This window comes from Dermacentor andersoni, chromosome 8, assembly GCF_023375885.2.
Source record: "Dermacentor andersoni chromosome 8, qqDerAnde1_hic_scaffold, whole genome shotgun sequence".
Lineage (NCBI taxonomy): Eukaryota > Metazoa > Arthropoda > Arachnida > Ixodida > Ixodidae > Dermacentor > Dermacentor andersoni.
Window position 1 is genome coordinate 56,373,532 of NC_092821.1, and position 25,136 is coordinate 56,398,667.

Below are 25,136 nucleotides of genomic sequence, written 5' to 3' on the forward strand. Positions count from 1 at the left end.
TGCTTTTGTAGAGGGGACCATGACGAAACAGAAAAGCTTCGGGTTGCGGGGCCACGCACAGCGTTGAAGTGTGGTTGTAAGCTGAGTTCTTCTCGCCGCTACATCCCAAAGGTGTCTCAAAGGTGTGTGCATCTCAAAGGGGGTCAAAGTCGTCCGCATCACAAATTTTCGTGTTTAGTAGCATTAGCGAAAGGCATTCTGCATAAACATCTAGGCTACCACTCTTGTATTAAACTGTGAAGTTGCACTCCAGGAGACGTAGACCCCAAGCCTGCGAGATGACCAAAGGGACCACGAAGGTTTACAAGGCAGCACAACAAATGATAACCCGTGACGATTGTGAATGTACGAGCGGCGGAACACTTACGAGCCAGGGAAGCTTGCACTGCAAAAATGACCGCTAGGAGTTCTTGCTTCGTAAATGCGTAATTGCGTTCAGGCTTACTTAACATGCAACTCGCATACGCAGTGAAGTGGCTTTCCGATCTCGTCTGTGAACGAGGACTCAACCGGCGCCCATGCCACTGGCATTGCTGAGGATCTCTTTAGGTGCGGCTGGGTCGAAATGCCAAATGGGGGACGCGTCGTCAGTAGGAACTTCAGTCTACGTGAACTTGTGTCCCACACATGAGTCCAATCAAAAACGGTGTCCTTATGCAGAAGACAAAGCAGTGGATAGGCGACATCAGCAAAAAGTGGGTATAAATTACCGGAATTAAGAGCAGAGGCCTAGCAAATTACGAAACTCTTACCAGACCGAGGAGATTTAAACTCTCCAGCAGCTGCGGTCCTTTGTGGGTCAGGCCGGATGCCATCCTTGTCTGCAAGATGGCCAACACCTATGTCCACCGCTCGCCGAAGTGCCATTTCTTAGAATTTAGTACTATGCCAGCATGTGTGACGCAGTCTAAGATAACTTGCAGGCACAAGTTGTGTTCTACAAAGGTGATTCAACGATGACAGCTTTCTTTAGGTAATTTGAGGTTCATTTGAGGTCTTGGTGAATTGTGTCTATAAATCTTTCGAAATTCATGGTTGTGTTGTAGAACCAAAAGGGCATTACGTTGAACTCAAAAAGGCTGTCCGGGGTTATAAAAGGCGTTTTGTCTTTGTCCGCCGGGTGCATTGGGATTTGCCAGTATCTCGATGGCAAATGGACAGAAATAAAATAGGGTGCCGAAAGAAAGCAGTCCATTGCGTCATCTATCCTTGGAAGAGGGTAAATATTTTTCTTGGTAATAGAATTCAGACGGTGGTTGTCGACACAAAATATTCGAGTAGCGTCTTCTTTTTCACAAGTATATCTGGACCTGTTCACGCGCTGGGTGATTCCTGTATTACTCATTTCTGTAACATTTTGCGAACTTGTTCCGCTGTGGCCTTGACCTCTGACGGTCATACTCAATAGGGTATTGTAGAACGGGCTGCGCCAACCCCGTGCTAATTATGTGCTTGGTACGAGACGAAGGAATGGACGGTGCGCTGTCCTCCTGGGTCAAGTCGAAGATACTTAGGTGCATAGTACGAACGTTCACTAATGTATGGCGCTCGTCTGTGCTGATTGTCTTGCTCATCATAGGAAGAATCTTTGAGTCTTTCAGTCTTTGACGGGTACCCGCTTCGTTCCAGCAGGTAGCACCGCGCTTTCGCCACAAAGGTTAACAATCCATTTTGAGGGTGACGCTCAGCCACGGACACGAGGCAATGTGGTAGAAAGTGTTCTTCATGCACGTTAAATGTAGAGCAATAGGTGTTCCATAAGCGCCACGTGCACATGCCTGATACCTATAGAAGTAGCAAATATTGTAGTATTTAGAAGTGTCTTTTGGTGTAGCTCAGTCAGCATCTTTGAGCGACAGTGTTCTTGGCACTTTCCTAGCAGTTTTTCAAACGTGAACCCTACAGCTGTTATAGATTTGCGGCGCCGTGATTGGTGACACTTTTCCGCATGTCTGTTTACTTTTGTACGTGTGTATGGGCACAGTAAGCAATGCTGCCGAAGCTGCAAGAACGAAGACTCACCACATACGCACTCAACCTTCCCTAGGTTATACTTACTACACCTTGTAGCGTGTGTGGTGCTGCTTACGCTGCGTAGCAGCACAGGTTTCACGTGCTTGCTATCGCTTTCACTCCTTCTCCCTTCGAGCGACATTGTATTGACTGCAAATTTGTCAATTTCAGTGACCAGTTGTAATTATGCTTTGCATCCTATTTTGTTTGCGCAGTGCCGGTTTTCATCTTCTTATTCTCTTCCTTCCTTAACAGCATTGCACTGCAGCGAACGACACGCTTTCCTTTTTTACCTTCCTTGCTTTTCTCTTCTTGGTTTTTCTCTGTCTTAATTGATGCTTAAATTCTTCATTGAAATAGCAAAATCCAAATGTCGCTTAGTTTATTTAATTTTCAGCACAATGATAAATACCAATATGGGACAGAATAGTTCGTTAAAAGATGCGTTTAATAAGTTTCACAAAACAAAAGGGATTGTACAGCAATCGGTATAAGACTGTGCACATACCATAAAGCATATTTCACAAAGCATAATTCACATACCACAGACACAATATTCACAAGCTGCGACTTTGAAATACAAAGACAGGAAACAAATCCATGGCAGACAAACACATTCAACATTCAGCAACACAACATTTACAAAATACAATTAATTGACAAACCACATTGATCTTCATGTGTATGTTTAAACGTCAAGTGCGCGAGGGCAGTGATCGGAGTGGGTCGGCCATGTGAAGACGATGACGAGACGCTGCAGCGGTTGCGCGAGCGCACCAAAGAAACAATGGGAAAAGCAACAACAAGCCAGCGTGGATTAAACAGGGCGCCAGTGCTCCAGGCACAAGAGTGAAGTCGTCGGGCATCAGGCCCGTGCTTCGTTCCTTCTAGTGCACCAGGGCGACCTTCCAGAGAGGCGTGGTCACCGGGTTCTCCTGATCGCACGCAGCACAGTGCTGATCGACGTGGCAGAAATAAAGCCCATGCACCAGGCGCACAGGTGAAACCGCTGGATTTTGTGTCCAGTGTAGAGACCTCTACCGTCCCAAGGGAACCTGCCCATGCTCCCAACGTCATAGCCGGACTCACTCCTGCATTGCGCGATCCCGGTTGTTTCCCTGGGGGTCCCCAGGATTTTTCTTTAACAGTGCCCGTCTTCGGCACCGCCTCTACGCTCCGCGGGCTGACCCCGTTGCCACCTCTAATTCATGTCGCAACTCCGCTGCAGACCTTGAAACTGTAGGTTCCTTTTGAATTTGGTGCTTTCTTTGTAGACTTTATTACGTAAAGATGTTTGACTAATCTGTAAAGATTATGTTTCTCTTTTTGCTGGACTTGCTTTACTCAGTTAATAAGTGAATGTTTCCAAGTTTATACGGCCAATAAAACTACTATCCTTACTTTGTATAGATGTCTGCTAATCTGCTAACGCACTCGATGCTTCAGCTTTCGGGGGAAACTGTGACTTTTTTTAATAATATTACGGCAATACCAGCAAGTTGGCTGGCCTTATTAGCCGTAAACTGCCAATCATATATTTAACAGAAATTGCTCATATTTTTCCTTTATAAATAAACGCTATTATCCATAATTCATTGCTTGCTAGATCACGCGGTTTCAAGTCTGGACGCTTGAATAATGGATTGTTGGTGGCCTCGCGTCTCGTAAAAGTTAATTACCAGTAGGCTATTAAGTTTTAAAGGAAAAAACACTCACCTTGGCCGTAGGAAAGCAGTGGTGAAAGAAACAATGCAAGGATGATAACATAGTCCATCTTTATAATTAGTTATTTGGACGTATAAGCAGCCTATTTAAGAAAAAAGAATATAAGCATGACAATTACTTGTGTCACAGAAAAATTGCGTACATTAAACGATGCACAGCCCATGCAATGCGTTAATGTTGAATTAGACGCGAAGCAACACTTTCTTATTTTATTAACAGCTTCAAATAAAATAGACACGCTGCCAGGGAGATATGAAGTGTTACATAAGAGCCGTAGTGTACAGACAGGCCGCCATTGGAATTTGAACCTGGCAACGTTTAACGCTAGAACATTATCTAGTGAGGCGAGTCTAGCAGTGCTATTGGAGGAATTAGAGGGCAGTAAATGGGATATAATAGGGCTCAGTGAAGTTAGGAGGCCAAAAGAAGCATATACAGTGTCAAAAAGCGGGCACGTCCTGTGCTACCGGGGCTTAGCGGAGAGACGAGAACTAGTAGTCGGATTCCTGATTAATAAGAATATAGCTGGTAACATACAGGAATTCTATAGCATTAACGAGCGGGTGTCAGGTCTTGTTGTGAACCTAATAAGAGGTACAAAATGAAGGTTGTACAGGTCTACGCCCCTACATCCAGTCATGATGACCAGGAAGTCGAAAGCTTCTATGAAGACGTGGAATCGGCGATGGGTAAAGTCAAAAGAAAATACACTATACTGATGGGTGACTTCAATGCCACGGTAGGCAAGAAGCAGGCTGGAGACAAGGCAGTGGGGGAATATGGCATAGGCACTAGGAATAGCAGGGGTGAGTTATGAGTAGAGTTTGGAGAACAGAATAATATGCGGATAATGAATATTTTCTTCCGCAAGCGGGATAGCCGAAAGTGGACGTGGAGGAGCCCGAACGGCGAGACTAGAAATGAAATAGACTTTATACTGTGCGCTAACCCTGGCATCACACAAGATGTGGACGTGCTCAGCAAGGTGTGCTGCAGTGACCATAGGATGGTAAGAACTCGAATTAGCCTATACCTGAGGAGGGAACGGAAGTAACTGGTACATAAGAAGCCGATCAATGAGTTAGCGGTAAGAGGGAAAATAGAGGAATTCCAGATCAAGCTACAGAACAACTATCATCATCATTTCAGATATAGTAAAGAAGTGTACTTATTTATTTGAGGTATTAGTCGCCCAACTATAACAATATTCATTGTCAGTGAAATAAATGTGTGGACACCAGTGGAAGTGTAGTTGGGACCGTCGCTTCACTTCACTTTAACGTTTATTTCACAATGGGTGAGTTCACAATAGAGATGTCTTACTGTATCTCTAAACAGTTTGAAGGGAGTTTTTTCAACTAAGGGCGTCAGATAATTTGTATGCTATCCTCCGTTGTTGAATCTGAGTATTGAAAACTTTCAGTCACCCTTTGCTTCTGAACCGTGCATTCATACTCGAGTACATCCTCTAGAATTATCGAATTGTTTTGTAACCATGTCTTTTCAGGATGATTTAGTTCAGGTGCAGTGGTATTCGTAACTGAAATTAGCTTCGGTGGAATTGATGGTATAGCTGCTGAACAACTCACAAATAACTTCACTATTGTATATCTTACTAATTTTGTTGCTAGGAATAAGAAATGGGTCAAATGAGGGATAGTTTCAATCCGGACAAATAGAAAGTCACTATTACTGTTTTTATCTTCCGGAAGAACGTATTCGAAGGTTGATATAAATCAGGCAACCTTGATACTGCCGCTAACTATTTAGATAGTACAGACATGCTTACTGGTGACTATGAATAGCTTTGTGAAGCCGTAAATTGTTCTCTCACCTAAATAATATCACTTTGTGCCTGGTTGAATAAAAATCACGTGGCTTTGCGATAACTATATGTATTTGTCGTTGCAATATATAGCAGGTGTTTGGTATCGCGGTCTTTTCTACATGCAAGCAAGGCTGCTGATTCAGTACATCTAGATCTTCAATAAAGAACAAAATAATTGAATATTAGGTAAGTTATTGTCCTGCTAAAACAACGCGTGAATAATCGTGATCAATCGTTTTGTCTTACTATGATATCGTAAATTAGGTGTTCTTCAAGGCCTATTATCACCCCTTGTAGGCTTTGGTCATTGTTTGAAATATACGACATGTTCTGTTATGTGGTATGTTAGTGAATCCTCTTCGTTAGTGAGTCCAAAGTTAGGCAATCCATTGCAGACAATGAGCAAATAAATTTTCAGGTGCCCCAACGCCTTGTGAGTCTTGTCCCCTGTCAAAACTTTTGTCTGCTACCTTCACAGGACCGACTTGTACGCAGAGTTTGTGTTTCGTAAAAAGGTCCACCGTGTTTTAAGTCGTCTGGGAGCCAAATTTAACGTACGTGGTTTATTTTTCTATTTGTGTGCGTTCAATATTACACCACTTGGAAGTACTACAAATCTTCATGGTATCTTGGCAGAACGAACCAAAACAAAAACGAAGCATAAATTTTTAAGCCATTGAGGCTATTCTATGGTTCATATGCTGGTGTAAAAATTTGATGTTTTATTTGCGAATAAACAATACAATTTCTAATGAAACCAAAACTAAGGCACATATTCACTGAAAATTGGGCTTTGATACCGCTAGGTTATAGAAGTGCTTGGCAATCTTGATAGCTTGAAGATATGGAACACGGAATATAAAAAATCGGGTTGCTTCGAAAACGATAATGCCGATATATGGTTTATTTTTGCTGAAACAACTTCAACTTTTTTCAAGGGAAGCTGATTTTAAAGGCTAACCTAGTCCACCTAGAATGAAAGCGTTCGCTGTATATAGCCGTAAGGAATTTGATGTGTGAAAATAAATATAAAATTGAACATCACAACATCGAATCACCTTTCTCGGTCGTATTCCATATATATCATAAGCATACTCCGCAATGCAACCGATATTCGGGGACTCACAAATATGCACATGGCCTCTACGAATCTGAGCTTCCCTAATTTGCGGCTCTGTCTATGATGAGTGATTTTTAACGCGGTTCACATTATTTGGAGGACGCGTCCAAGGCATCCAGGAGTGTGGACGCACTCGCATCAAGCTCCGCAATTTCGATGTTTTTCGTGTGGTCCAGTTCTTCGAACCTACGAAAAGTGCCCCTCGTCGTTTTTGGGAAGTCAAGCGGCAGCCAGGGAGGCAAGAATTTTGGCCCTTGGACCATTTTTCACGGAAATACGACCAAGCGATTGCTACCTCTACAAGTGAGCCAGTGTAAGCCTGCCGACGAGCAGCGAGCGGCGGCAGCCGCGACGCCGGCTGCGACTCCGCCACCGCCGCGACGCCGACGCAGATGGCGTCTCAAACTCCTGCGCGTTGTGCGAAAAGCGGTTCAGCGAGAAGAGCCTCGACCAGCCATGATTCCAACACCGAAGAGCACATGGATTGTACGGACATCCGACCGCACCAGGCGATGACCACCGACGCAGGGATAAGCCCATCACCGTCCACCATCAACAGCGGTGAGAATACGACCGAAAAATGCATTCAAGACGCCCAAGAGGGATGGACCACAGTTGTGTCCGTCAGGGAAAGAAAAATGCAACGGAGAGAACGTGCGCAGGAGCACCGGAAGAACGAATCTCCAAACGCAGACAAGCCAAGATTTCGCCCGAGACACAACGGGAAGAAACTACCAACCTTACCAAAGGACGATTTCAAGGTCATTGTGAGACCGCATCAAGGACTCCCGCTTCGAGCAATTACAACTCCCGTGATGGCCCGTGCTATTATAGAGGCTTGCAATGAAAAGATCCAAGGTGAGCAATTTCTGCTACGTATTAAGCCTGGATCGAACATTGTAATTGTTTCAACCCCAGAAAAAGAAGTCGCAAACACATTGCGCCAGATTACATAACTCAAAATAAATGGAAAACCCCATGCGGTGAAAGCGTATGTAGCTCTGGGGGACGGAGCAGTTGGGGGGGGTAATCCACGGACTCACCCCACATACACCCTCAGACGTCCTTAAATCGAAAATCAGAGTGCGCAGGCTAAATGCGGAAGTCGCTCACGCACGAATGCTGGGGGACACTAAGAGTGCCGTCATTGTATTCTTCTGAAACCTAGTACCAAGATATGTGTACTACGAGGGAGGCGAAATGGCCTGCTATCCGTATCGAAATACAGTGCAAGTCTGCAAAACATGTCAAAGGGTGGGTCACAGAACTGATGTGTGCCCACAACCGGAACTGTGTGTGTGTAGGATTTGTGGAACGGAAGATCCTGCAGACGGACACGAATGTAACCCGAAATGTGCCTCGTGTGGTGGAGCCCACCTAACGGGGGACCGAAGCTGCAGAAAGCGTCTAAAACAGGTTCGCCGACTAGAACCGTCGTCAGGACGCCAAGAACGGAAGCCATCAAAGGAACGCAGCCTCAAGCGTAAACAAAGGTGGTTCGAGTCGGAGGAAGAAGAGCACGGATATACCACGGAAGGATCTAATCCCTTCGACCGGGAAAATTTCCCGGAAGTACACCGTCAAGAAACCGGGCGGGGACCAGAGAAGTCCAAAACGAAGAACGCAACACCTCAACACCCTCAGTCCAGGGAAACCATTGGCCAACCACAAATGGCGGCACCAAAAGTAAGCTGGGCGCAAGTTGCAGCTCCCACTGCACAACATCATACGAATCACAAATCGGTAGCGGATCAGAAACTTATAGAAGAAAATAGATCACTTAAAGCCAGTCTGGCAGAATTGAAGAAAGAGATGGCTGCCCTTAAGCAAACAATAGACGACCTCGCAAACAAAACAAAGGAAGCGTCTACAACACATGTTAGTAAACCCACACCAACACCAGAAGAGCCCATAGGCAAGCAGCTGGAAACAATCACACATCAAGTACAGATAATGTTCGCAGAATTGCGTGCTCTTAAAAGACACGTAAACGACTCCCTAAGTTGCATCAAAGTAACCACACGAAAACGTATTAATGATAGCCCAGGAGCTCCTACCCGTCGTCCTAAAGTGATAGAGACGACGGATAGCGATAGTACCATTCATGGCTGACACGACACGCAGAAACACTGAAAACCTTGAGGTGTGGCAGTGGAATTGCCGAACGTTACGTAACAAACATGCTGCCCTTGCACAACATATACAGTCAGCGCCAGTCCTACCCGACATTATATGCCTACAAGAAATTGGGCAAATTACACAACAACTAAAAGGATATGAGACGTATTCCCATCCTGATTATCCTAGGGTCGCCAGCTTTCAGAGAAATGATCTGGCCCTCAACGTCACGTATATGCCACAGCACGACACACAGCATCAAATACTAACGGTGTGGCCATGCAAAAGAAATAAAGCCAAGACTGTAATCGTAAATATATACAGTCCTCCTCGAGAGCGAGCACCATGCTTCGATACCCTACTAATTTATGCAATATCAGACATGGAGCGAAAAGACAAGCTGCTAGTGGTTGGTGACTTCAATGCACCACACTCTGCCTGGGGTTACAACAATGACTCAGTGAAGCGAATATCACTAGTTGAGACGACAGATCTATACGGGTTAGAACTCATTATAATACCGGGGTGTTACACACGTTTAGGCAATAGTGTAGCGGTGGATACAACCCCAGATCTAGCTTTCTCGAGCCATCCAGGGGAGACGCGGTGCACAAATTTGGAGGAAATTTTGGGCAGTGACCATAGCATTGTCTCGATAGGTATCAATTCCCCCAAAATCCGTCGCTCCCTAGGGAGGGCTTGCATTACAGACTGGACTGTATATTGAGATAAACAAGAGCAGCTTATTTTCACAGAGGATATTGAAACCTGGGTGGAGCAAATACGCGAAACACACGAAAAAGCAACGAGGGAGATTGCTACAACATCGGAAATAAAAGCGGTAGACAGCCGCCTCATACATTTATGGGAAGCACGCAGAAGCCAGACGAGACGATGGGAAAGACAAAGATTAAATAGAAAGCTCAAAATACGCATAGCTCAACTAACACAGGAGGCTAATGCTTATGCACAAACACTAGAAAACAATAATTGGCACCAATTCTGTGAATTTCTACAAGGAACCTTACACACAAAAAATACGTGGGCCATTTTGAGAAGCATGATAGATCCTGCAAGTACAAAAACAGCGACGAACCGAGATCTGCGATTACTTGAATGCGAATTTCGAGACGCTGACACCCATCTCCTAGACACACTAGAAGACATGTATATAGGAGCAAATTCCACGCAAAACCATGATACTCCCACATATTTAGGAGGGAACAATGAGGAGATAGATGCCTCTATATCGGTGGCAGAGGTTTTCGCGGCAGCGTAAACTTTCAAGAAAAATACGGCGCCTGGACCGGACAAAATAACAAACGCCATGATTCGCAATCTTAGCCTCAATGCTTTAACAGGGCTAACATATATTTTTAACAAACATGTATGGACTGAAGGAGGTCAAATGCCACAGGCATGGAAGCATGCAGAGATGATTATAATACCGAAACCAGGGAAATCGAGGGACATAGAAAACCTCCGACCCATATCCCTTACCTCATGTCTGGGTAAGCTTTTTGAAAAGGTTATACAGATGAGACTCACTAGGTACATAGAAAACAGCAACCTTTTCCCGGAAACAATGTTCGGCTTTAGACAGCATATGTTGGTACAGGACGTGTTTCTCCTACTGAAAGAAGAAGTATTAAACACAGAGAGAGGAAATGCAGACAGATTCATAGTGGCATTAGATATCAAAAAAGCTTTCGATGCCATCTCGCACGAAAGCATTTTAACGGGACAATCGAACATGCACTGCGGACAGCGCACTTATGAATACATAAAATCCTTTCTAGACAACCGCACAGCCACAATAGGGCTAGGATCCACCCGCTCAGATGTTCTACAGACCCCCAAAAGAGGAACGCCGCAAGGTTCAATTCTTTCACCGCTACTCTTCAATATAGGGATGAAAGGACTAGCGGTGAAACTACAACGGATCCCAAACTTAGGACATGCGATTTACGCGGACGACGCAACTCTCTGGACCTCAAAGGGATCTTTAGGGGAACGTCAGGAAATCCTCCAGAAGGCAATTAGCATTGTTGAGGATCATGTAACAAAAGCTGGCATGAATTGCTCCCCGGAGAAGTCCGAACTAATCCGAGTAAGATCGCCTTATACATGAAAGGACGATAGACTTCCTATAAAGCTTGCTTTGGGAGGTAAAACAATGCAGGAGGTATCTAAAGTTCGGATACTCGGACTATGGATACAGGAAAATGGAGCAGTAGGGCACAAGATCGCAAATCTCCGGAAAACGGTTAACAGCGTGTCTAGGATGATAAACAGAGTAGCAAGAAACAGAAAAGGCTTCAAGGAGGAAGAGACGATAAGGCTCGTACAGGCATTTATCATAAGCCGTGTAACCTTTGGCCTTCCTTTCCAAAAAGTATCAAACTCAGAGGAAACTAAAATAAATGCCCTTATACGCACAGCTTATAAGGCGGCGCTTGGTCTACCAATTTGCACTAGCACGACCCTTTTTAATGCAATGGGTATTAGCAACACATTTGAAGAACTCGTGGCTGCAACACTGATTGCACAACGAGAAAGGCTCAATTCCACGGAGCAAGGTCGGACACTTCTCCGTCGATTAGGGTATCCACTCAGACCGGCACATTGTAACGACCAAACAGAACTCCTCCCACCGAACATACGAGCTCAGTTCTCTGTGTCCCCAATCCCTAAAAACATGAGCGAGAAATACCACAGACAACGGCGCCTTGCACGGGCCAGGACACTCGAACGCAGGTTCGGTAGAAATCCGGAGGTTTATTACACGGACGCGTGCAAATGGGATGGCGAAACTTTCACTGTGGTAGCCACAAACGAACAAACTACTATTTCCTCAACAGTCAGAACAGGGTCGGTGGCCACAGCAGCGGCTACTGCGGTGGCTCTGGCTATACGTGACGCTGAAAATAGAGCACGTTCTGCGTTAATACTAACCGACTCGCAGTCGGCATGTCGGATTTTCATGGCAGGCACCCTGCCCAAACTCACCATCAAAATTCTAGGAAGAAATCTAACGGAACACCATGCTATTACGTGGTGTCCGGCGCACGCCGGAGTGAGGGGTAACGAGAGGGCGGACCACATCGCTCGAGAATATAGCATCCGAGCGACGGAACGCACTCTCGTAGAATCTCCGATCACAGCAAAAGATATCTTGGAGGCACAGAGACGAGGAAGGCAACGGTATAGCTTTCCAGACACATCCTTGGACTCAGCGCAAATGCGGGACTGGCGCCGACTACAAACCCGTACATACCCACACCTACTCCTACTACACCACATACACCCCACTCGGTATCCAAACACTTGCCCTTGGTGCGGAGGGCGGCCCTCTATTGACCATATAACATGGTCGTGCCAGAGTCGGCCACAAGAAATCCAATCACCCCTTATGGGGCAAAACTCCAACAGTAGGCAGTGGGAGGTGTGGCTAGCCAGCACGGTGCGGGAAGACCAATTGGCCCTTCTCGACCAAGCCCGGCGTGCCGCGATCGCCAGTGGGGCCCTGGACTGACGGACCCACCCACTGGACCTGAATGTAATTTTTTAATAAAAGTTTTATACTACTACTACTACGCATTATTTGCGAACTTTGCCTAATTAGCAGCATTTCCGTAACCCCTCTTACCCAGTGACACAAGTTGTCTACAAACTCGGTTTGTTACCTATGTGTTGGCTCCGGTATGGTTGCACATACAACAATGGGCGCTGTTGATGTTACCAAACATACAATTTGCTGCTAGCTGCAATTAGGTGTAGTAAACAACATGCGTCACGGGTATATGCCGCTGGGTATGTGTACTAACAGAAAACTGCAACATGGCGTACATGATAGTCCTAAGTGCCCATTTTTCAAAAATCTCGAGAGTAGTTGTGACAAGGTAACGCATGATGCACGTGCCTTCAATGTATTAAATTGCTAGCGCCCCATACACGATATACACATCTGCGTCGAATGTGGGCAAATATTTATTAGCCATTGCTAGATGTTAGAGGCGGGACACTAGGAATAACACGCAGTTGCAAATGTGGTGCTGTGATTAAAACAATATAAATTTGGTGCGATTTAATTTAGCATCACGTTTTGCGACATTACCACTTCGCGTGTCTGCGGAGGCAATACGAAACGTCGGCCCCTTGCTCTAATGCCCATCGCATTGGGCATTATAGACACGCTAATTCCATGAGACACGATAGTCTTGATAGATTATCATGTCTCGGAGAACGTCATACCACACACAACACGTGTAACAAAGTAATCTGGCCAATTCGTGATTCACGAGCCAAGTATTATATTTTTCCTAAACAAACAACAATACTTTATAGCGACCCTTCACCACTTCGCCTAGCCTCGCAGTAGGTGTCATTGCCCACTGCTCTTTCTTGGGTTCGAATCGGTTGCCCGAATTAAACGCCACCGCAGCTACTCGGCAAACCTGTCTTAACTTTTGAATAATGCCAGTGGACTCTCCGTTATCAAGCTTTCAAAACGCGTATTCTGTGCTCCAGACAACTGCATTTTTTTGAAGGGCTGTTAAAGGTTATCAAAGGAAGGGTTATCAAAGTCAAATAAAATTTGACTTTGATAAGTACGGCCCGCTTTATTTTCGAAATAAAGCTCAGTCTGTCATATGAGCCTTCAAGGATATACTATGAAGTCTTTGAGTGCTCCTGAACGTGCGAACAGCTTAGCTGTAATATCCATCAATACTCGACGCTTTGGCGAGTCCTTTTAATGTAGCTATAGGGTCAAGAATTGGAAAAAAGCATCGCTATGTGAGGAGCTTCTCTGATCATGGATTTGAATACGAGCGCCTAATCTGGTGCTATGGGTTAAAACCTGCTTTCAACGGTGTGCAATAAGTCGGAACGGCTTATTATAGCGATAAGAAATATATGAACAATCGGGACTAATTTCCGCCGACGCCATTGCAGTGAAAGCCCAACTGTGATAAGGCCGCAGCAGCGCGCCGTATGGTGTAAGTGCGAGGGAAGGCACGCGAGGGCGCGCCGAGAAGGAAGCTGGCTCGATGCATCGGCGCGTTCTCACGCACGCAACGGAGAAAAGGGTGGCGGGTGTGCACTATGTCCTTTAATGACGAAAGGGGATGGGAAGGGGCATATTTCCGCTTCCTAGACGAAAAGGAGAGGGGCAAAAACCCCTTAAACTTCGTAAAGTAGCGACACTCTCCTCCTCCGCCTTCGCTTTTCCTCGTTTCTCCTCTTTTTCACGCTCCCTCCTTGACCGTGGCACCGCCTACACTGCTTGAGCGTAGCAACGGCGTCAACATGCGCTCCTCGCCACTCCGAAGGCGCTTCTCGAGCAAAAATGGCGCTGATGCACGGGGCGAAGGCCCACGTGATGCTATTAGGCCAATAGCGACGCGGCGTTGGCCTAGGCCAGAGTGTGCGAGGAGGCGGCATTCTCCAAAACGTGGCAGTATTTTACGATGTTTATGGGGCTTTAGGAGGGGCAGGTTTCTCCTCTTCTACTCCAGTCGAGGCAGCTGAGTGGTAGCGCGCACGCTATCGTGGAGGCAATCTGTGGTGGACTGGACGGGTTGGCTACCCGAGGTAGCTAATGGCGTCGTGTGCGCTCTGTTCATGCGCGCCTAGTTCGCAATTAGACGAGAGGCAGCACAAAGCAACTCTCTCCCGCTTCTGCCGCTCTTCATCACGCCAGCGTTCTGGCAGCGGGTGTCCGTGGTCCTCAAGTGTTGTTTTCACGTGACAACATGCTGGCTAATTTAGTTACTAAGCGAATGTTTGCAGCGGTTTATGCACCTGATATATTACTAAGCTTACAACGGACCACTGTCTGAAAATTTGCTTTCCCAATATTTGCTTCACTTTTAGGGCGTAACTGAGACTTTTTTACAAGCATGTGCCCCTTAAATTGAAAGCTTGCTGTCGGCGCCAAGAAAACGCCTGGTAGGCAAACGTCGATGTCAGCAACGAGGTTATTATTACGTCTCTTTCATACATAGGCATACGCAGAACAGGGCTTTGCAAACTTTCTGGATTACGACAGGTAGGTGGCCGCAGGCAGCTGTAGCTCCGGCCGTTCCATTTGGCGCCTTCCCCAGGTGAAAAGTGTAGTCGGGCACGATCGCCGGGCTGTTGCGAGTTGGAGCTGGTGGCTCTGGTGCTCGTGAACACGGCCGTCGAATTGATACCGCGCGAGATGTCAAAGTTTCGCATTTGCTCTCTTTGCACGTGTTGCAGGAAATGCGACCAGATATATACCAGACATTTTTCTCAGTCCTGCCTCGTACTCGCCTTAGAACGTATTATCGCATAAAACGTCTAGTATTCTCGTGCTATTACTTCAGTGCACCTTTCTATATGCTAACCTATTTAATTTGTAGTGTCGTAGCGTGTAGTGGTGGCATGATTATTAATTTATTTATGTAAACAAATAATGTGTGGCTTAACACATAATTCATTGTCTGTGAACTAATAGCTTATTATACATAGCAGAGTTGAACTGAGGCCAGCCTATATACTTATTTTTGATCCTACTTCGACTTGCGGCGATGCAGCAACTAACATTGCAGTTTTCACCTTTGTAATCCTACGATGTCGTGCATTGATATTCGTGAACCTTTAGTATTATCTTCGCTGTCGTACTTTTTCGTATGTTAGTTTTATGTTGCGTGCTATTGTGCGAATAATTTTTTGATGTGATGTCATCTTTTTGCCTTATTGGATAACGCTTGCTTTCCGTTGATGCAATCGTATTAAGCCATTACGCAATGCCTTCCTTACATTATGTGTACTATTATAAAAATATCAAAAAAAGTAATAAATATGTCATAGGCAGACGTATGGAAAACTTACGAATACTTTTATATTGGGTATAAAGCTTTTACTTCTTAACATCCTTAGTTTTCATTATTCTTGCTTGGGTGGCAGCAACGGATAATAAAAAAGGAGTATGCGGTTGAATATTTCCAAGTTCATTCTAGATGCACCATTTATCGCTCCATTAAACATGTGACTGCGGCATGCAGCAGGTAAAGGCACAGAAACTCATGCAGCAAAACGCACGGATACGACGGAACCTTTCCTAATGCTTGCAGCGCCTTAGCTGAAACATTGTTTGTGTGTTTGCACATTTCAGTGACACATCATTTTCAAATATTGCATTTGGAGTGGCACAGTAAATCCAGCGGGTTAGGTTTGTCTGTTTGCTAATAGTGCCAGCACTATACACATGGACAAGTCGAAATACAATTCTCTAGCATTAGAACGAAAGCTTACGCTACATCTTAAATTTCGATGCCATACGTGATTACTTTTGAAGATAACTTTGCAACATTTTGTGATAAAATTTAAAGTGATTGATTGGTGAGTTTAGTTTCTTTTGGGGCTTTTTAGGCACTTAGTATACATACAAACATCATTTGTTGGAATGTAGAGAGGACAGACCATAACCTTCGCTGTATTGGAAAATATGATCTTGCTCTACGTTTTCAGCAATGTCATCTGGTGACACAAGAAAATCAATTGCTGGAGGGTATCACCGTGTTTGATAAGGTCACCGAAGCGCCTAGTTCCGTTGTGTTATGCAAGAAACTACCCGCCATCGCGCACAAATTACAGGGTTATTGTGTTAGACGTAAGGGACTAACCGTCCGTCTACGCCGTACGGCACACCATTATTCTTCAATGAACCTGCCTAGGTCTCAAATCTGCTGTGCACAAATAAAGTTTATTGCTCCTCCTCCTCCTGTGCTTCAAGGAGAAGTACGTGTGGGCGTTATAGTATCCACGTCCTTATAGGGCCATGTGCATTTTGGTGAGTTGCAAAAACATTGGAAGTGAGAAAACAGGACTCCTCGGTCATTCCGAATAAGTTCGTCGCTATCATTCTCAAGATAATGACTCATCTCCATAAGCAGTCATTTCTCTGAGAACCAAATGAACAGCTGGCTGGGACCGGGACAGAGGGACTGAGGTTTGGTGCTGGGGAGTTGACGACACAAAACAAATGAACCCGAAGAAAAAGAAAGCCAGTTTGCCACTGGCAGGGAAGAATTCATTCACACCAGCGGACTGCGTGCGTGTGTAATACGACTTAGAGCTTTTATGGACTATTAGCTTTTATCTCATTTTGCTGTCATGGCGCCTTTGACTAAAATTCGTGTTTGCTTACGTTATTTCCCTGTTATTGGCCTAATGCCTGTTAATACGCAAAATAAACCGAACTTAATCCTGCTTTCTCGAGCGTCAGTATCCCTATGACAAGCATCAACATCCATGACCTGAAAACGTTGCAGGGTTTCATACACTGGCCTGATAGAGAAGGTTACCATGTGTTGCTGAACAAACTTTCCAATCTTTAGCAATGCAATACCAGCTTCAATTATTCTAGCCAGCGACGCTGTAATCGCCATATGACATATGTTGTGCTAACGCCCATCGCTAAGACCACTGGAAGCCAGAAATTGAATACGGCGATTCTGTATTGAGAAGTTCAGTTATTGTAAGCTTTCAATCGCTTTAAATACCTCAACATCAGTCATGTTGAATGCACACCGAATATAGATAGGGAAAAACCACGGCTCCAAGAATCAGTACTTACGGGAGCACACAGGCGTACCAGAGGCGACATCACAACGTATTCCGATACAGACACTTATAGAAAACTACATGCCTTGTGAAAACGCAAAAGGATACAAAGGAAAAGAACACCTGTACTATGACGTCCGTGGGCATAAGAAAATCATTGTTGCCGAGGAGCACGCGGCTTTGTGGCGAGATGCTTCCATGCTTACAATATATTCATCTAAAAAAAACCTGCCATTTTATTGTATCCCAGGTTTAATGCAAGGTCTCATATCGCCTTTACTTCTACAAAGGGATCGCAATATTTCCGTGCATTGGGAAAACTGTGTTTTGTAATATTATAATCTACAGAAAATTTTATAACATACAATAACGTTTCAAGTTTATACAGGACCTTTATTGCCGAACGTATATACACCCTATGTTTTCAGGAACGAGTACTGCGCTTGTGTAGTTTAGAATATTTATGCAAGTTCTATTTCTGAATTTGTATTTTTATTTTATTACTATGTCAATTATATGGACACTCCAGGCGTATTTCTGCTGTCCCCACTGCCGTGAGGTTCCGTATAAAGTCCAAGAGTGATAAAATTGTAACTGGGCGCCGTATGCTGCATGTGCGAGTGAAAGCGAGCGAGGTTGAGCCAACGAACGCGGCTCAATGGGTTCAGTCTCGCGTGTGCGAGCCAGGAAGGCGGTCCGAAAGCGCGCCCTCTCTTGTCACAGGCGAGTCGTGTGGGTGAGGCAAGGGAAGGGGCCGTCCTTCGCCGTCGGCTGCTCCTTAGGGCGTGGCCATGCGGGCGCCATATGTCGCAAGCGATCTGCGATGCTTGCGGAGTCAGTATTGTCGCGAAAAGTGTATAGCGCGGGCCTCTTTGCTTACTTTCGGGGAATTTTGTGGGCTCCTCGACGCGGGGGCAACCTTTGTACCCCAAATAACCGCGACGGCGCCGCGGGCAGGTACTGACCGCCCGGCCGCCGCGCCTGACGTCACACGTGCACCTGACGCGTCTTCGTCCCACGCTCGGCTGTCAAAAGCCGATTAGTTATGGTCCGAGTGCTTTTGTGTAAGGAGTGTTGACGCGACCATTTCTTGACCCCTTGAACTCTGCCGCTCATTGGATGATGTCGGCTTGCCTGATTGGTCGGAGTAACGAAGTAACCCATTGGTGGAGAAAAGTGTCTCTTGGATGCTGTGTAAACTTATTTAAGGAGAGTTCGAGTAGTTTTTGAGTGAGCAAGTAGATAGCAGCAGACACGGCGCAACTTCACCAGGGGAGACCAGGCCGGTCAGGCAGGCCGACGACGACGGGTATGACATCGTTCCGTTTGTAAATATTTTTATACAGTGTTAACTTAAAGTAAATCTCAAGTGAATAAACTTAGTTATTGAAATGCTACTCTCGTCGTCGTACCTGTGAATTTGGACTTGCCCCTGCCAGAACTCATCCCCATTCTTCTTCCGTCTCCCTGGTGAGTTGATGCGTCAAGTATCTAACGGCTGCGTCACTTCGCTACAAAGTGGTGGAGTGTGCTGGGTACCGAAGTCCACGCTCTAATATCATGGGCCGTGACAACAAACCCGAAGAACCTAGCTCTAACAGCTCGACTATGACCGAACCCCCTACTGTCCTCGCTACCATGTCCACCCCTCAAGCGGAACCTTTCATCGGACCGCCAGTATTTAAAGGCACACCAGAAGAGTCAATATCCGAGTGGCTGCTTTGCTACGAATACGTAGCCTCCCTCAACAACTGGGATGAAGGGACGAAAGTAAAATTTTTATATTTGGCATTAGAGGGCAATTCAAAAAAGTGGCACACCACGCAAATTTTAACGGGTGCCCCTAATACATGGAAAGAGTGGACGACGCTCTTAAAAACGTCTTTCACAAGTCGCCACTCAGTTGAGATCGCATATTTGCGGCTACAAAACCGAACGCAGCTGCCATCAGAATCTCCCGAAGATTATTACTATGATGTTCTGCAGCTGTGCGCCAGAGCTAATCCGTCTATGACGGAAGAGGAGCGGATGCGGCACCTCGGGCGCGGATTGCGTCCGGACGTGCTGGAAAAAATTCTTATTGCAAACCCGGACAGCTGCTCTGCTTTCCTCGAAATTTTACGCCGAATTGATTGGGCAGCTTTTTTGATGGTGCGTGCGTCGCAACCAGAAGCGACCGGCACCTATTTCTCTGCCGGCCAGCAGTCGTGCTACCCATACACCTCGGCACCTGCCGCCGGAGTGACACCCGCTGGAGCAACAATGCAGCCGCCTCCGACATGTCTCGCCACCTGCGCTGCGGCAGAGCGTCACTGCACGCGAGAGGCCACCGACCGCGACAGGGACTTGAGGGCGATCGCGGCCTCTATGGCCTCATTATTCGACCGCCTGAAGGCTATTGAAGAAGATGTACGTCGCCCTGCAATGCCCTGCCCAGCGAGAAGTTCCTGTGACGACGACGAGCGACCACGCTGCCTGCTATGCGACCGCATCGGCCACATCGCACCCCAGTGCCGGCAACGGTTCCGCGAAAACGGACCCCAATGGAACGAGCAGCGCGGCGGTCGGGATGAGCAGCCTGGACGACCAAGCGAAGGGGACCCGCCCGGCCGACCATTTGGCAGTTTGGCGAAAAGTCAGCCCCTCGCATCGTCTTTCCGAGAGAATGGGACTGACGCAGAGCTACGGCAGCGCTCTAACTTTGAGCAGAGCAACTCCGGCTTGCTTTCCCGACTTCCCCATGATTCCGCACCAGCAAGCGAAGAAAATCCATTACCGTTGCTCGTGCTGGATCATGTGGACATCGGCGAAAGGCAGAGAGAGGATTCCTGGATGCAAGAAATAATACAGCACCTAGAGCAGCCGAGTGCGCCCGTTGTCAGAAGAACGAAAAGAACGGCACGAAGCTTTCGATTGATCGACGGTGTGTTGTATAGAAGAGCGAAAGGCTTTCAAGAAGGTCGCATGACACTCGTTGTCCCAGGGTGTTTGAGGTCGGAGGTGTTACGGCACTGTCATGTCGATAGCTCGGCGGGCCACCTCGACGTCAGGCGCACCGGGGGGAAAGTTCGCCGCCGTTACTTCTGGCCCAAGATGTTTGGCCACGTCAACAAGTACGTCCTATCCTGCCCTGACTGTCAGAAACAGCCGCTCGCCCCCAAAAAGCCAGCCAGTATCGCCCCCTTCGTAAGCTCCAAATATGAGCCTCTACTTCAGGTAGGCCAAGGAACTCAACGCGGAACCCAAAACGCCAAGAAAGTGGCCCACCGAATGGAGCCTCCGCAGATGTTGCTGAACCAAACCGGCAAAAAACGCGACGCTTCTAATGTTGCGCGGTTAGAACCGTGCAACGTCAGACAGTGCTCGGATGATGACGACGCAGACAGCGAATCTGATAACGAATGTCCAAAGAAAATGTGTTGTGTTCCTCGCGTAGTGCATCAATGTAGTTCGCGTGGTGATCAGAGGCATGCCGCGTGTGATCGTGTGTGTGAGACGTGGACTAGTGATCGTGGACGACAAGACAAAAACCCGGACGGGATTGAACTTTACTCCAATTGGAGTACATTTAACTGGAGGACATTCCACAACGAGGCCGATCCGAGAACTATCACTGCTTACGACACAGACACTGATGTGTATCACAGCGCGAGCGAAAAATCTTCATTGTTAATTTTATTGTGTAGCGCGCGTGAATGAACTTTTATGTTTCTTGTCTTGTGCATTTTGTTTCCATTGTGTTAAAACTTGTTTTGTTTTGTTTTATGTGATGTTAAATCTTCCTTACCGATACTTCAGTTTTTATACCAATCCCTAAATGTACGTGTTTAATTTGTTAATTTGGTTTTGTAGTAATGCTTTTAACGAGTGGGACACTCTTTTTCGTAGGGGGGAGGTGTCGCGAAAAGTGTATAGCGCGGGCCTCTTTGTTTACTTTCGGGGAATTTTGTGGGCTCCTCGACGCGGGGGCAACCTTTGTACCCCAAATAACCGCGACGGCGCCGCGGGCAGGTACTGACCGCCCGGCCGCCGCGCCTGACGTCACACGTGCACCTGACGCGTCTTCGTCCCACGCTCGGCTGTCAAAAGCCGATTAGTTATGGTCCGAGTGCTTTTGTGTAAGGAGTGTTGACGCGACCATTTCTTGACCCCTTGAACTCTGCCGCTCATTGGATGATGTCGGCTTGCCTGATTGGTCGGAGTAACGAAGTAACCCATTGGTGGATAAAAGTGTCTCTTGGATGCTGTGTAAACTTATTTAAGGAGAGTTCGAGTAGTTTTTGAGTGAGCAAGTAGACAGCAGCAGACACGGCGCAACTTCACCAGGGGAGACCAGGCCGGTCAGGCAGGCCGACGACGACGGGTATGACATCGTTCCGTTTGTAAATATTTTTATACAGTGTTAACTTAAAGTAAATCTCAAGTGAATAAACTTAGTTATTGAAATGCTACTCTCGTCGTCGTACCTGTGAATTTGGACTTGCCACTGCCAGAACTCATCCCCATTCTTCTTCCGTCTCCCTGGTGAGTTGATGCGTCAAGTATCTAACGGCTGCGTCACTTCGCTACAGTATAGTGCCGGTAGCTTCATATGCCCTGTGCTTTCGACGTTTTGCTCGCGTTGAAGCGAGATACACGATGGTGCTCGCTGATGCTACCGCAATACCTCACGGTAACATTTTGGTAGTGAATTTCCGGGCTTATCGAGCGAAATCTGTTCATGTTTTCCTCTGCGCATGTGACACCGCGCTTCGTAATTTAGTTAAAGGAGTCTGGCGGGCTAGTTGTTTGATTCGGTGAGAGAATATTGGAACGCGTACTTGTATATCTTTATCGGGCGGCCACATTTCACCTTCTAACTGATGTTATCGCCCAGTGAAGTGTTATCGCCCAGTTGCCTGCATGTATCGGAAGTTTCTCGAAAGTTGTCGATGGTTCTATCCCCTGCGTGTTTTTACCAGACCTTGTGTTATGTGAGTTCATCGCGTTACGTGAATGGTGTAGAACTTTGTGGAAGATACGCGGGTCCCAGCGATTAGTCTGGACCGTTCGGCCACTGATGTATAAAAGCCGACGCTCTTGACCCGTTAATCAGATTTTGATGATCGCCGACGGCGTTCGCCGCTGTCGCCGTTTTTCAAGTGTAGCCTGTTTTTCTGAGCCCAGGTTCACCCAATAAAAGTTAGTTCCGTCTTTGACAGTACTGCTACTGTGTCCTTTATACGTCCCTACCACGAGACATCTGGTGAAGGTGGTTTATGTTTATGTACCGGACGTAGCGTTAAGAGCGTGCCCAAGCGTTACTAGAAACTCGAGCACAGCTTCCCAATGAGACCATAGCAATCTTCACGGAGGAGATGTCCCGTCTTTTCCAGCACGCCGACCCGAAAATGTCGGGGGGAGAAAAAAGTCCGCTTCCTGATGTGGGGCGCGAAGCAAGATCTTTTCGCCGGACTGATTCGCAACCCGGCTAAGACTGTAGCTGAGTTTTCTACAGAGGCATCAACGATCGAGGAAAATCTGGAAATGCGCACTCGGCAGTATAACCGAGACGTGCTCACGCCGCAGTGCACCATCCAAGGACTCGGTTCCGATGACCTTCAAGAGACCCCCAACGATCGGAATTCGATCGCTGGGGGACACCTCATTACGCCGACGGGAATCTGCACGGCAAGGAGAACCGTTCACGACCGGACACACCCTGCCAACTTCGTTAATCTCCAACAGTGTTCACGAGACGTAATTCTCGGCATGGATTTCCAGAACAAAGACGGCGCGATCGTCGATCTGAAGTCGAAATTGATAACGCTGTCGGAAGTCTCGTAGTCACCACGCCTTGAGCGTGCGCGAAGATCAAGTGAGCATTCCGCCGCCCTCCAGCATTATTATTTCCGTCACCACCGGAACACCCGCTCACGCAGAAGGCGTCATCGAGGGTAACGAACGTTTACTACTCGATCGTGAAATTTGCATCGCCAGAGGGATAGCTCGACTGCACGGAGGAAAAATGGAAGTTTTGCTGACCAACTTCATCCAGGAGTTCAAGCACATCAACAAGGGCACGACGATCGCATATATCGAGGAAATTCTGGAGACCAGGAATATGCTTGACCTCTCGGATTCTGCCGCATCTACCCCGACGACCACAGTTCCCGAACCAGACTTCGACTGAATCCAAGTCTCCCCATGGTTAAGCAGCAAGAGCCCAGAAGTCTGCTTTGACGATACAAAGACTGCTTTTCGACGTCATCGGGGCTTCGACAAACACCAGTCGCAGAGCATCGCATAATTACCGTAGAGTGTACTCAACCACTCCGTCAGAACCCTTAGCGAGTTTAGATGCAACAACATGGGGCTATTATGCAACAAGTCGACGAAATGCTGCGCGACGACATCATCCCGCCGTCGAAAGATCCATGGGCATCTCCTGTAGTCTTGGCGAAGAAAAAAGACGGAACCCTACGTTTCTGCATTGATTACCTTTGACTTAACAAAATCAATAAAAAGGACATATGGACGTCAGACTCTGGAGTTTTGCAAGACGCGTAGCGCCACCTTTCGGTGCGAAGAGGCAGTAATTGAGCAGTGCTAAGCCCGACTCCCTTGATAAGTTGCCTATGCAGCTAGCGACTGCGAAACAGCGATTTAACTAGATTTTGGTCCATATTGCGAGTGTTTTGCGCATTAACCACCCAGACAGAGAGCTATGAATTTCTACGCTAGTCCGACGCGCCGACGAACTGCCATAAAGCGCTTGCTGGCTCACTTTTCAGACTGATGGCGGAAACGACGGCAACCACGATAGCTCCGCGATAGCTCCGCGCGCTACGAAGAAACACCACAATCGACGCTACTGTTGTGTTCTAAATTGCCATGAACGTGAAGGACAGAATAACAACGTTCAGTTTTACCGATTTCCATTGCGATCGTATGAAGTGGAAAGGCGAGAGCGCTGGATACAAGCCGTTCAACCTGTTGGGTAATCGAATTACTTGCATTCCCCACAACACAGCGGCTCGCATGAGAATGTGCGACAATTTTGTTCTTCTGTAATTGTGTTGCCTAGCCCTGACGGAGGACCGTGGTAATCAAGCGAAAACTCAAGAATTTGAAGCCGCCACTTCGTTGGTTAAAGAAAAAAACGTTGCGAACCATCCTCCTTATGTGCCATCGACATCTCCACCTTTTAACAAACGTCCGCCTTCCGCTTGACTCAACAAGTGGAACAGAGAGATTTGGCAGGTCAGCTTAATCAAACATTTTGGTTCGTTTATGAATTCAAAATTCTGTTCTAGAGCATCGTTGTATCGCGAGCTCATTTCTACTTTCGGTATTTTGTATGTCCTGCGCCGATACAACAAGCACGCTTCGCAATGTGCTGAGCCTGCTCGACGCGCGTTTTTCAAATGTGAGCAATAAAGTTGCTGTAGGAGCACTGGACGAGTAATTGCGAAGTAACGCACGTGTGTAAAGAAAAAAAATGTCGCGTTTATTTACATTTATTTGTGCGCGCTTGTTGCTCGAAGCGTCTGCGAAAAGTTCAAATCAAGGTACGAGCGATGCTGTAGCTCCTGCGAGAAAGAAAGATACAGCGCGTAGGCACTGTAGGAAGCTTCCTTCGTTATGATCGCACGCTGTTTGCTGCCCTGGAAAAGGCTATGAAAAGATTTACTCTCTGTAAATAATTGCGAGACATAACATTACGAGAAAATGTATAAAGATATAGGAGATATTGAG

General features: G+C 46.7%; 1 protein-coding gene across 2 annotated transcripts in view; it reads right to left on the minus strand.

Moving 5' to 3' along the window:
- LOC126526352 (uncharacterized) overlaps positions 1–17,474 on the minus strand; it is a 57,464-nt gene extending 39,990 nt beyond the window's left edge. For both annotated transcript variants that reach the window (XM_050174250.3, XM_072289679.1), the window contains exons 1-2: positions 17,413–17,474; positions 3,730–3,820 (exon numbers count right to left, since the gene is read on the minus strand). In XM_050174250.3, coding sequence (XP_050030207.2) covers positions 3,730–3,787 — 58 coding nt within the window. In that variant the 5' untranslated portion in view covers positions 3,788–3,820; positions 17,413–17,474. The remainder of the gene's footprint in view (positions 1–3,729; positions 3,821–17,412) is intronic.
- Between the last annotated feature and the right edge of the window lie 7,662 nt (positions 17,475–25,136).